The sequence below is a fragment of the Phaseolus vulgaris genome, chromosome 7 (assembly GCF_000499845.2).
Source record: "Phaseolus vulgaris cultivar G19833 chromosome 7, P. vulgaris v2.0, whole genome shotgun sequence".
Lineage (NCBI taxonomy): Eukaryota > Viridiplantae > Streptophyta > Magnoliopsida > Fabales > Fabaceae > Phaseolus > Phaseolus vulgaris.
In genome coordinates, this window is record NC_023753.2 from 32,390,051 (window position 1) to 32,404,253 (window position 14,203).

Sequence of the window (14,203 nt, forward strand, 5' to 3'; positions counted from 1 at the left end):
AATAGTTCAAGGATAAAAGCAAGATTTAAAAAAAAATATTAAGATAATGAGATAAAATAAACTTCTAAAGTAATATCTTGTTATTTCTCTTTTAAATATAACCCTTTTAGCTTTGAACACGGTAAGCTATCCAGCATTTTTAATTACATCTAAGTATGAAGTTCTCAAAACCTTCGCTTCAAATTTTTAAAAACTATTAAAAGATAAGTTAAGTCTTGAGGGTGTGCTCTTCTTAATTCTTCAAATTTCTTTCAAGTTTTAAATAAGGCGCTCAACCTTTGTATTGACTGTGCAACTGATTTGAGTTTTTTAATAATAACAGTGGGAAAATAAAATTATAAGCATGAGGAAGACGAATCAGTCCTCACAGGTATATTATATTGTCTTAAAAGAACAAGGAATGTATTACTGACACTCCTTTCTCCACATCCCTAGCCATTCAGTATGTTTACATACGTGTATTTGTATTGGTAAGCTGAGTCTATAACTCTAGCTTAAACAGAAAGACACGTACATTCTAATTATTAAGCATACTACTCTTCAACCTACACTATAAGTGTGTATAAAAAATGAATTTTAATTGGAAAAGTTGTTGTGTTATTGTCAATATTGGAATATTCTCGCATGAACGTATCCCCTCAAATATAATTATACATGTTATTACATTGGAATGCCCAATAGATGAATAGAAACGCCAAAAACAATTGGTACTAAATTGATATAGTACAAAATTCAGCTGGTTCCCAGCTCAACAAAGAACGAAGTTTCATCTCAAGATCCTACAGGGCATTAGTGACTTACTTTATATTCTGAGATTGCTCATCACCAAAAGCCAAATCAAAGATCTGCATGTAGTCATCAACAAAATGAACATCAAGACCTTCTTTCACGTTAGGAGCTAGCTCATCAAAATCTCTCCTGTTAGCCGAAGGGAATATAATGGTCCTAACTTCACTCCTTCTTGCGGCTATTGTTTTCTCTTTAACCTGCAATTTTCACAGCATTGCATGACTGAGTTTCAAACACAGAATGTACAGAAAAGAATTCACAGCACAAAACATTGAGGGGCAGCTACTGATAAATAATCAGTTGGCTGGGCAGCCATTACTAGAGGACATTTGTTTTTTGTAATTAGTGTAATTTAGTTGGTGAATAGATACTGAAAGCAAGGGGCAAACGCATCGAGAACACACCACTTCAGTTGTTGAAATAAATGTAACAACCTTCAAAATAAAAAAAGCTAAAACTAGAAAACCAATAATAATGTAAGAGAAGGTATTTCTCAACATACCCCGCCAATGGGAAGAATTTTCCCAGTAAGTGTCACTTCCCCGGTCATTGCTATATCTTTCTTTACAGGCTTCTTCAGGGCAAGGGACAACAGTGAAGTGGTCATTGTGCAACCAGCACTTGGTCCGTCCTTTGGTGTAGCCCCTGCAGGGACATGGAGGTGTAGTTTTGAATTTGCAAAGAAAGGATTTTCTGGTTTCTTTTCCAGTAGTATTGCTCTGGCGACTGTATGAGCTATCTGAGCACTTTCTTTCATCACGTCTCCTAATTGGCCAGTGAGGTGAAGTGATCCTTTTCCCTCTCCTTCCTCAACAAAGGTAGTCTCTATATACAGTGTGGAACCCCCCATAGCCGTCCAGGCAAGACCCATCACAACACCAACAGGGGTCTGGTCATAGATGCGCTCAGCATGGAAAACAGGCTTGCCTACAAAGTCAGTTAAATTTGATTTATCAACCAATATCTTTTCAATCGTCTTTGTTTCAATTTCCTTGTCTTCCTCACTTTCTTTTGCAACCTGCCAAAATTAAGATACATATATATATAAAAATAATTAGATCCATCTATACATCATAATAGAGAGATTTGCCAAGTTACTCCAAGAGTAACTTTAAGAGAGACACTCTTCATCTTCTTCCTAATGGCTAAAGTTAAGCTACCTATTACAATCATTAAATAAAAGAAAATAAGAGATGAGGATGAACAATAATTCTCTTAGAGTAACTTAATCCTTCTCATATGTGTATGAGTGCCCGTATGTATTTATGTGTGTGTGTATGCATGTGTGTGTGTTTTTTTCTTTTCTTTTATGTACATGGAAAAGTCAATCAGTGAATCTAATGAAACACCAAAAAAATCTATCACGTTTTACAGGAAAAAGAATCAAACTACAAAGTTTGTGCACATGGTTTTTTACCAGTAAAAAACTTTTGAACCAAACCACAAGACAAAAATACATGCACACAGCTCTTAAAAATCAAACAAAATTTCACTTTTTATAGAAGCGAGAATTTGATTGCACTTTCAGAGAGTTAAACTACCTCAAGACTTGGCGATTGATCAGATGATAGACCTGTTTGCACCTCGTCAACTGCATCACAAGTTTCACCCACTTTTTCACTATCACTACCCTCTACCAACTCAGAGTTCTCTTTTTGAACTGTATCTAGACCCAATTCATCAGAATCTACTTTGTCTTTCATTGGTTCCATACTCTGAGCACTACAAACAGTAGCATCAATAATTTCCCCTTGCCTCACAAGTTGTAATGCTATCTGTCACACCACAAACAGAACATTTATGGTCACAGGTAACTGAATCATTTACTATAAATTCAAATTCAGATATAGTGATGAAGTCATTCAGTAAAATATCCAAAATGAATAATGAGGATTGCCATTTCAACCATGCACACCATATAGTGTCAGTGTGTTTTTACTACTAAAAGAATAAAATTAAAGAGACCTTTCTGTAAATTTTCTCTATGTGCTTTTGAAGGTTTCTGACCCCTGCTTCGCGGCAGTAATTCTCTATTAAGGAAAGAAGAGCAGCATCAGTCACTTCCACCTGAAGCAAAGAAGTTTTTTAAAGTCAACATTTTCAGCATGAAAGGCAATAAACGTTGGCATCATTAAGCTAGCAATAACACTATGTTAAATATCCCTTTCCCTGCAGGAGAAGGGGCCAGCAAAACAGATAGCAAAAATAAATACCTGTTCTGGCTTTATTCCACAAGCTTCTCGAGTGGTCTTCTCCAGATAATCTCTAGCAATGTGCATTTTCTCATCAGTAATATACCCAGCAATAGCAACAACCTCCATTCTATCCAACAGAGGATTAGGTATCATTTCCACAACATTTGCAGTGCAAACAAAAAGAACCTGCAGTGAGATTTCCAACACATAACTTCATAAGTAATGGTAAACTCAAGCCCTACATTGCCTTCATCAGGGAACGGAATGAAACTATACATTCAAGAATTATTTGCCCAATCTAAGAACTACCTATCAGCAACGAACACATAATGAATAAGCCATGCACAAATACTGACTATACCACAACCTCACTATTAAGGATTCAGATTGTCACATAAAATACCTTTGATAGATCAATGGGAACATCAAGATAGTGGTCCAGAAAATTGGCATTCTGCTCTGGATCCAAAAGCTCTAACAAAGCACTTGCTGGATCACCAGCATGTCCTCTGCCCAACTAATAATTGAATAAAAAACAAATATTAATACTGAAATCAGCGTTGTTATTAAAGATTTACAAGATTACAAACCATAGTAAATTTAGTGAAACTGAAATGCGGGCATTACATTTATTACGGCCAGGACAACCCATACCAACAGAGAATGTAACAGGAAATCATAAAATAAATTAATAATATTACTCAGCCAAAAATGTTTAACCATTTAGAGATGTATTACTTTGTCAATCTCATCAATCAAAACAAGGGGGTTGGATGTGCCCACGTTCTTAAGGCATTGTACCATCTTCCCTGGCATTGCACCAATATAGGTTCGACGATGACCCTGTAAAATAAAATATTGAGGAATCAGAAGATTACCACATATATTGCTAACAAACTGGTCTATATAATTCAATTGTAACAGGGAAACAGAGATTTTAGCTACCTTGATTTCAGCCACATCAGCTAATCCTCCCACAGAAAATCGGAAAAACTTACGGTTCAAGGCACGTGCAATTGAACGACCAATACTTGTTTTGCCCACTCCAGGTGGACCAGATAAACAGATAATTTTCCCTGCATATATCAGAAAGATCAGGAACCATGTCACACTTTTTGAAGTAGCAAAGATTAAGCGCCAAAGTCTTAACCTTAAACAAATGATTAGCATACTACAGTCAACATCTTAAAACCATTTTAACAAGAATCATTACCAAATACATAAAAAGGGCAACTTCACTCAGTCAACGAAATCATTAACTTTTTTAATTATTAATCAAATTTCTTAGAAAATCTATATTAGTTAAAATAAATAATACCATCATCATACTACATAGCAAGGTTCCCCTGCAATAAAATACTTCTTATATATATATATATATATATATATATATATATATATATATATATATATGTATGTATGTATGTATGTATGTGTGTGTGTATAATTATTATCAAGATATATCATTTACAACAATTTAATACTACTTAATTAAAGCATCTCACCTATCTGAATTCTGAAAAAAATTATAGAGATAGAGTATTCGGGTTGAATTATAAATTTTGTCCCAGCACTTTACACCCTTCTTCGTCTTAGTGCCCACGTGGAAAAAAAAAATCCCTACATTTTGGTCTCTACATGAATAAATGTTCCATGTTGTTTGGTCAGTATAACAATGTTAGATTTCATCAGTATTGTTGGTGTTTTTAGTTCCCACATGTTAAAAAAATATACAACTCATTTTAGACTCAACCTTAAAATTAAATAAAACTCAGATACTTCGCTATTCAGGCTTGACACAATTTTTCATTTCATCCCTACTATGTATAAAAACTATAACAAACCATTATAACTTGAGCAAATTGAGGAGACCAATCCACAAAGACTTTTTCATGTAGGACCAAAATGTAGAGTATTTTATGTGGGGCCAAAAACAAAAGGTGTAACAACGAAATTTTATGTTAACATAGTATTTTGTAGAAGTTAATAGCCCGATCAACATAAATACAGTATTTGGCATACAATGAAAACCCAGATCTTCAGGATACATTATATAGATGGACCATTATTACCTTGTGAAGTTCCTCTTAATTTCCCAACAGCTATGAATTCCAATATCCTTTCCTTCACATCAGTCAATCCATAATGGTCTTCGTCAAGAATCTTTTGCGCCCGAGTAACATCAAAGTTCTCATCACTGAATTGAAAAATTAACTCATTAAAGTTCTTGAAACTTGAAATAGTTTGTAGTGAACATAAAAATGACAGTTTTCAGAAAATAAAAACCCTAGGTCATCCAAAAGAACACTACGCTTAATTGCTTATGCATTTATTTACCACCTAAGGGCCTTTTCAAACCTTCGTTTGGCAGCTGTCAAACATATGGTGATGGGAGGTGGTGTTCATATGAATTAAGCAAAGAAATCTCAAATAAATTTAAATTACTCTAGCAATAACAATAAGAATGAAATTCCACGCATGGAAACCTGTATTCACCCCAAGGCAGTGCAGTCAACCAGTCCAAGTAGTTGCGGGTAACACTGAATTCACTAGAACTAGCCTCTAACAACTGTAGCTTTGCAAGTTCTTCATCTATAACTTGTAAAATATGAGGCGGGCATTTTTCTCTCTTCGGCTCAATCCTTTCCCTGAATTTACCTGAAATAAAAAAACAAATAAATGTTATGATAAAAACAAATAACACTAAAGCATACCCCCAATAAACATATTCCATGAACGAGCAACTACAAGATATGCAACTCATATTCAATCTGAGTACAAGAAACATCAACCAGATTAGAAAAGATACGTACAGTATAAAGAATATTCCTATACGCAGTATAGTGCTGCACAAAAGAATTGAAGGATACAGCACGGAAACATAAAGAGGACAAGATTTTAAAAATAAAATAAGGTTAGGTGAACCTTCCTTAGTAATTTAGTTATTCAATCACATAGTGCAAGTCTCACAAGCTAAATGATCTAGCCCACATGTATGCACACAGCAGCAATCCTTTGATCATGACACAGGTTATAAAAGAAGCCAATCTTGCACTTAAACTAGACATTATAGATCAGAACCAACCAGTAAGAGCTGTTTTGTCATCAGTCTCCAGTCCCAACTCCTGCAAATAGGAAAATTAAAAGAAAATAAAATTAAGACCAATATGAATAGTAGAGCATTCAGCAAAACATATCATTGCCCCAATGCATTTGGATAAACAACTTAATTCAACTTCAGAAACATATTACTAAATAAGAGCTTATCCAGATGATTGATTGTGAAACTTACTAGAATATGATAGAAAGAGCTTATAGGTCACAGGACTAAATAAACACCTCCCATACATATAATTTCACTCATGATAGGGCGAAGTAAAATGCAATCAGTAGGATCAGATGCCTAGGTTGACACCTAAACTTCCAAGAGCACAGATAAACTATAAAGCCTGATGAGAAGACATATCCATAAGAAAATGTCTACTGATGAGACATCATACAAGCTTCCAAAGAATGAAGTCAATGCCATTAAATAAGGTCAACCAGCATTTTTCTCAAGCATACAGTGATATCATTGCTTTACTTGCTGTTAGAAAGTAGAAACAAATTGGCAACAAGACAGACTACAAAATTCTGAGATTAGTGGCAACACCCAATCATCTAGTGCTTGGTTGCTATGAATAAATTCATGAGCTACAATGATGCACATGGAACTGGAATTTAGAAGTAATCAGCAGCAGAAAAGAGATCATGCGTAAGATACAGATTAGCTAATTAGTTGAAGCCATGTATAGAAAGAAATAATTTGAAGAGTGCCTGACAAGCAGGTTAACATAAACAATTGAATAATTGATGTGTACCTTCTTTATGGCCTTAAGTTGCTCATTCAACAAGTAACGACGCTGCTCACCACTTATCTTTTCTTCAATTGCTTTCGCAATTGATTCCTGACAAGAATCAAAATAAGCCTTAATATATTATGAAAAGTTCAGTGCAAGACATACAAGAAAGCTAGAGACATTATTACCTGAATCTTGCTGATTTCCATCTCTTTCTTTACCAACTCCAGTGTAAGTTTTAATCGTTTATACACCTGTTCAGCAACCCAATAAATTCAATTCAAAATTATAAACTTCGTATGTTAACCCTCTTTATATGTTAATTTGATACTAATACAGAACATTGAATTTCCAAAGAGATTTTACCCAAGAAATTAAAACTTATTATGGCACAAAAATGAAAAATATAGTCTCACTACATCAAATCAGAGTTTCTCAGTGTCAGTGCCATCAAAGGTAAGGTGCTCACATCTAACTCTTCAAGAACTTGTTGGCATTGTAATTTATTTGCCCCAGATATTGCAGCACCAAAATCTGCAAGCCTTGGATAAGTAAAGTCACCTATATGCTGCACAGTTTAAGAAAAAAGAAGTCAATATAATGATAATATAAAAGTAAAGCATTGAACTGTAATCCAATATTTATACGTAACAACCATAATACAAGTACTATGCTAGCAGTTGTTTTGAGAAACACATTTATGTGTATGTGGGAAGAATAATGACACACAATCCGTAAGTATTTTTAAAAATTAACAATATAATTAATAGCTTGTGTATTAAATAAAACAGTAGTTCCTCCTATTTTATTACATGGAAAATTTGTTTCAGAAACATAAGTAAAATCAAAGTATTTATCAGAAACAAGATTATTTGACCCTAATAATCGTTATACAGTAATGAAAAGACAAACTCCAGGGATCTTCTTAATGAGAAAGTAATAGAAAAATACAATAACTGAGAAAAATGAAATTATCACTAAATTAAATAATTGAGTGTTTCACCCCAAGTCCAACCAACCAATACTAAAACAAGCAGCTCAAACATTATATAAATAATAGACTTTCATTGACAATATTCATGTCTTTAATTGAGCATGCCAAATTGAAGAAAAAATCTTAACCAAGCGAGCCCTAGCAGTTTCCTAATAAACAGGGCTAAGGGCTAATATTACTATAAAACCTCAGCCACAATGCAAGTATGACTACATCCTCATATCAGCAGTATGGAGTTTATTCTACCCTTGTTCAAATCACCTTTGGATTCACAATACCATATGATACTTAGTGTGTTTGATTCTTAGTTAACACATTTCAATGCACATTCAATTGAATCCATGAGTCATGTGTCATTGGATTCACCATCTCTTTAAAGATTTTTAATGGTAAATCAAACACAGCCTCGCAAAGCACCACTGCTTTGAAGAAAAATCTTAACTCATTAAATAAAGGCACGCAGAATGATTGAATTTGATGCTCAGAGTAAAATGTGTTCTTGCATTGACATATAATATTCAATAGCATCTTCATTGTATCTTGCATAAATTTAGTATATCTTAGTGATTTCCCTGTTTCGTTAAATTTCACAATTTGTTTACTTAGTTAGGATTATGATCTAGTATTAGTACAAGTAAAAGTTAGTGCTTTTTGTTTTGTATGACATTATTGTAATATATCACATCACATGAAAATAATACCAGTTTCTGTGGTGATCTACTGAGAGTTGAGTAGAAAGAAGAAATGCCAAGAATCTATAAATCCCACAAGGAATCATTCTATAAGAGAATTGCAAGAAACTAAGTAAAGAAAAAAACTTCATCAAACTAAGATTCATTGTTATCACTTATCAAGATGTCTAAAGGTTCAACATCAAGATATCTAAAGCATGACTGTTAAGAGTTTCAAATAATAATAAAGTACCCCCCTCTTTACCTAATATTAACTGTTCTTGATAACCTTTTTTGTATTTCTTCTTCACTCTACCATTTCATTGGTGGTAAGATTATCACAATGATCGACATTAACTATTTCTTCATATTTGACAAGGCTTTTTGACAACAGAAGAATGAAGCAAATTAACCTAAGGAAGAATAGTAGGGTCGTTTGCAAGGAATGTAGAGCCAATTCATTGGAGAGTTTCCAAACAAACATGGTGCGCGTCAACTTCCAAAATTTCTAGAAAACTAATGCAAAAAAACCTAGCCACCTAGGCATGCAATAAAACACAGCTCTATTCATATCCTCCAATTCCATGTTCCAATGAACACATAAAGGGAAGGGTTCAAACCTTAGTGTAAGTCTGAACATGATCTCTCCAAAGGGAACTTGTTTTAAGAACATCTCTTAGGGTTGATATAACCTCAAAAGATGTGGCCTTAATAATATCATCATCTTTATTATAAGTTTTATCCTGCACCACCAAGTAAAACCTGATAAGAGAATAGATAATTTGATAGAAATGTATCAATTTAACAATAAAAAAAGATGAGGAAAACAGTAGACAAAGACATACCTTGAGATGATCAACTTTTACAGTTAGTGGATCCTCACTAACCTGCAGAACAGACAAGGTTTCAGTTCAAAATAATTTAGCCACTTATTACATACACAAAAAGTATTATCAGAAATCAGAACCATGGTGAATAATAAAACCCAAGTATGTCATACTGGCATGATAATAAAATTAAACACTAATCTTTATTATTTTTAACATGTTCAACTAACCATCTCTGTTATGCGTAGACGCCGGTGACCAATCAAGATCACCTGATCCCCATGGATACTTGAAATCTGGTATTGAAAAGGGAAATAGTGAAAAAAATTGAGGTACTTATTAAAGTTAAACAAGCAATCTACTGAAGGCATAAAAAAACTAGATAAGCTAGCTGCTGATTAAATCGCATACCTGAGCAAGAGTTCCAACATCATGAAGACGGTTGAATAACTCCTTTCCTTTTAAATCATATACATTTTTATCTGTGTCTGATACTACACTAGGATCAGCCTCAGCCTCATCCTTAAGGAGGAAAGCACCAGCATAAGGGGCCTGTCGTTCTCGACTTTCTTGTAAAGCTGCCAATAATTTGGGATCCTAGAAGCACAGTGAAATACTCGTTACAAGCGGGATAACCACACTATCAATTTTCAAGTTACATTCAATCAAGTCCTCACCATAGAAACACTGATCATTGATTACAATTTGCTTATGATTCAGCCATAAATATGTAATGAGAAAAGAAACATATTTTACTCATCATTCCGGACAACTCACCATACCTTAACAAAGACTGGCATGTAAAATCCTGGGAAAAGCGGTCTGTGGATCAATGGTAATGCCAAAACCTGTTCCAAAGATAAAGAGAAAAAACGAACATCCAGAATGTTATGAGTTATCAAGAAAACTGGCAGAGACTTCATTCACAAGCTCCCAATGTTTTGTTTTAACAAACATATAAAAAATAAATAACACAGGTAAATGTTGATACAGTCCTTGTTTTATTTCCAGGATAGGGTGTGGCAGCAGTGTAATGCACCCCAAACATGACTGGAGTAGCCTAGACATTTAGTAGCATGACAAGAACAGTAAAACTTTCAAGCAGTCAACACACAAACATTGAATTTAAATCCTTCCCAAACCTCCCCTAAGATTAACAAAAATAACACCCTCCAATCCAAGAAAGAAGAGCAAAACTTTCGAACAAGGTCGTATCAAAGAAATGAGGAACATAAAACCCCAATGATCTTAACATATTAGCTGAAGGGAAAAGACTCCTTTGGCTCAATAAATAAAACCCCTACAGCAAAAGCACTTGAAACAACTATTGCGTTCAGACTTGTGACAATGGTTAACTAGCAGCTTTTGATAAACTTCACAAATTACACAACGTGCTAAAGGCTTATTTAGATGATTTTTTTTTCTATAAGCACTTCTAGAAGTTAAAAATAAGAAAAATAAATCAACTTCTTTATAAACTAAAACTAGTTTATGCACAAGTAAAATATATTATTTGAATAAATTTATACCACTAAGTTTCTACAAATTAGTTTATATACATAAACAAACTATAACTTGCAGAGAATTTTATTTTTATTTATTTATTTTCTTCTTCTTGTTCTTCTTCTCCGGTACTTACAAAAAAGTTCATCCAAAAATATGCTAAAAGTAAATTAAGGCCATACGTAGATAAATTTCTTCGTAGACACTAACAGATAAAGAAAAAATGAAATGAGATTTTTTTTCATGAGTGAAGAAAAGCATTAGATAAAAATAGCTGGTGCAAAATGTTAAATCCGCTTTTAGAAAAGCTAAATGATGTTAGGACAAGCCTGTTAAACTTTCCCTTACATCGGAGTTATTAAATTTAGCATAAGTTAACTTTCACTTGCATTAGCTATTAAACCTGAATCAAGATATATCCTAACATCACATTTTACTTGCATGAGAATTGTTAAATTTTGCAACAGATTTAGGAAAAATTTGAAACAATTGAGCTACGAATAAAAACAGTCAGACAATCAGAAACTAACGGTGAGGTAATCCTCAGGTCTGGGATATGTGGGAACGATGGCGGAGGCCTTTGACTGTGACTCCTCGGCCGCTTGGACACCGGCGTCAACTACGTGATCGGAGCCGTCGCCGGAATCAGAACAGAAAAAGTACCTGCCTCCGACATCAGTGTTTTTGCGGCTTAATCCGCCGAGAGAACTGAGCACTCTGAGCAACGGCGAAGCGGAATCGTGTGCGGGACGGATCAGCGTGGGGTGCAGCCGGTGGATGCGCGAGGATGCAATGAGCTTCAACATTGGCTTCGTTAATGGGATGAATGAAGGAATGGAACTTTGAAAATTGAAGGTTGGTTCATGCCCTAGCGAGGTTGGATAAGATTTAGGTGACAAAACAAAATGGAGTTTTACACTGCGCAAAACGAAACCGTCATTGATAGTGCTAAAATCGAAGAGGGCTGAGTTGTGTTCTTACATCCAAATTTGTTAAAGCCCTTCATAAACCCTCGTCTCACCTATTTACGAAAATGTCCTTTTCTTGAACCAGAAGAACTGTGTTAGATGTATCACAACAACAAACACTAGTTAAAGTGAATGCCATTCAAAAACATAAGTAAAATAAACTCTTCATCTTGAAATTGTTAAAAAAAATGTAATTCTGTAGTGTTCATAATTAATCTCATATTAATTTATTTAAGTGAATTACTTAGTATGATACTTTTAGCTCAGTAAACCTAAAATTAAAAAAAAAAATCCCAATGAACCTAATGCAGAGATAGTTACTGAAATAGACTCATTCACAGTGCTTGAAATTTTTTGTTTGTGATTTTCCCTCCAGGAAATTAGCTCCATGAAACTCTTTCTTTCCATGTTTTTTTATGATTTTAAAATAATTTTAAAGTTTGGATTTGAAAAAATAATAACGTAAAATAATTGACACAATAAATAAAATTGTAATATCATAATAAAATAATAATTTTAACAAAATACTAATCTCTCCTTTTCTCTCTAACAAAATCATTATTTTTTTTTGGTATCATTGTTTTTCCCTTATTATTACTAGTTATGAAAAGTTTAACTTTATATTCACTGGCAGATTATTTTCGACAGATTATTGTGTACAAAATCTATGTTTAAGTTTGATTCATATATATATATTAGATGGTGATATTTTCAACTTGGGTCATTTTTATTGAATTCACTTGTTCAATTACCATTGATATTACTATAAATATGACCATGACCTAATAATTAATGATATTTAGTGTGAATGATACGTTTCTTATCAAATGAGACAAGTGTATTTTTTTTTAACTGAACAAAAAGTAGGAGGTTAGGTGGATAAATATATTACTCTAACATTTTCAAATTAAGTGAGTCGGGATTTTGGATTGAAGTCTGTTTGGGTTGTTCTTTTTTTATTACTGTATAAATAAATATTTTTAATTAATACATTGAAAAGTAGATGATTTTTTTGTCACCTATTTGGAAATCGTGTGCGGAAAACTATTTCACATATATTATATTATATATATATGGTATAATTATATTTTTTTTATCATTATATTATCAATTTATTACAATGGTTTTAAAAAATTCAAGTGGTTTCTATGTTTTTTTTTTAAAATACCTAAATTGATTATTTTTTTAATTTTCCTCCAACAATATAAAGTGTTGGTGATATGGCATAAAGAATTGTAAATGTGAACTGTGAATTACGAAATTACGAGTCATGGGGTTGGGAATTGTGTGAGGTGATAAGTGGAGGGGTGGCAGATTAGTAAAGTTGAATACATTGGGGTTAGGGTTTCTCCCATAACGTTTTTAAAGGGTGGTATGTCAACTGATTGAGGGTGATTTGTGGAGGTGATTGGAGTTTAGGGTGTTTGTTGGATGGATTTGTTGTTGTTGGAAGTTGCTAGAGGAGTTCGCTTTTGTGTGTTTGTTCTTATTTGTTGTTTCTTTAGGTGGGCATCAATGTCTGACTATAAGTTTGCATCATCATTCAGCTATAATTGGATGAGAGTATGGTGGTGGGAGCATGACCACATTGGTTGCTCCCATTTGCGATTGTGTGGATTTTTCTATTATGAGAACAACAATAATTGTAAAAAATGGTGGGAGACAATTTTGGGAGTGTCCAAAGTACAAGGTGGGATGTATTGAATTGTGTTTTATGAAAAAATATGCATATTTGGTGTTGATTGCTTTGGTTAACGTTTTGTCCAATACAAAGTACGAGTGATGTAAGCATGAGATGTAACTTCTTATGATGGTGCATTTAAGACATTGGGGATGAAAAAGATGAAATTATTGTTAGACAAAGAAACAAGATTTGTAGTTTGGAAAAACATCTAAAGGTGTTAAGAAAGTGGACTAAGATGTTGTTAGTAGGGTTGTGTCTTGTTCTTGTAATAAACATTATTATGTTGTCTATTTTATTAAAATTCCCATGACATATGTGTTTCTATTAGGATTATGATTGAATGAGTTAATGTAATATGTATTAGTTTAATGTATTGAGATTTTCCCCAAATTTGATTTCTAATTTTAGTATCAAGTAATGCAAAATGAATTTTGAAGATATGAATTGTGTTAAATAATATAAAATTAATTAATGAAGCAGATATTAGAATTTGATTTCAGTATCATGTAATGTAGAATGAAATTTAAATTGAACTTTAATGATAGCAAATGTGCATTATAACATGAAACCATGAAGCAAATCAAATAAGCAAAGTCATTTGGAATGAATCAAACTTAATTACCATACAACAATATTTAGTGCATGTAAATAAGAAGTGTATTCTCCACCTGATAACATCAATGTACTTCAAAAAGTACCAAATACATTAGCTACATGAACATCAACCTAAATG

The 14,203-nt window shown here is 33.3% G+C and overlaps 1 protein-coding gene across 1 annotated transcript; it reads right to left on the reverse strand.

The window, feature by feature from the left end:
* Window positions 1-574: 574 nt before the first annotated feature.
* Window positions 575-11,911, reverse strand: LOC137830077 (lon protease homolog 1, mitochondrial). The gene is made up of 20 exons (XM_068637193.1): window positions 11,349-11,911; window positions 10,098-10,163; window positions 9,727-9,912; window positions 9,546-9,611; window positions 9,334-9,375; window positions 9,109-9,231; window positions 7,293-7,391; window positions 7,012-7,077; window positions 6,845-6,931; window positions 6,070-6,109; window positions 5,471-5,642; window positions 5,057-5,181; window positions 3,930-4,060; window positions 3,723-3,827; window positions 3,388-3,501; window positions 3,003-3,170; window positions 2,755-2,856; window positions 2,331-2,564; window positions 1,292-1,807; window positions 575-986 (listed from the first exon to the last, which is right to left on the reverse strand). Exons 1-20 carry the CDS (start codon window positions 11,622-11,624, stop codon window positions 798-800), a joined length of 2,907 nt encoding a protein of 968 aa, XP_068493294.1. The 5' UTR covers window positions 11,625-11,911; the 3' UTR covers window positions 575-797.
* Between the last annotated feature and the right edge of the window lie 2,292 nt (window positions 11,912-14,203).

What these genes read in the sequence shown, in the direction of transcription:
- LOC137830077 (XM_068637193.1), bottom strand. Translation starts at nt 11,624, where the DNA reads ATGTTGAAGCTCATTGCATCCTCGCGCATCCACCGGCTGCACCCCACG. An exon ending in GTGGAATAAAGCCAGAACAG is followed by an intron (nt 2,857 to 3,002) that starts GTATTTATTTTT and finishes TCTTTGCTTCAG; the next exon opens with GTGGAAGTGACTGATGCTGC. An exon ending in TAGAGAAAATTTACAGAAAG is followed by an intron (nt 2,565 to 2,754) that starts GTCTCTTTAATT and finishes GTGGTGTGACAG; the next exon opens with ATAGCATTACAACTTGTGAG.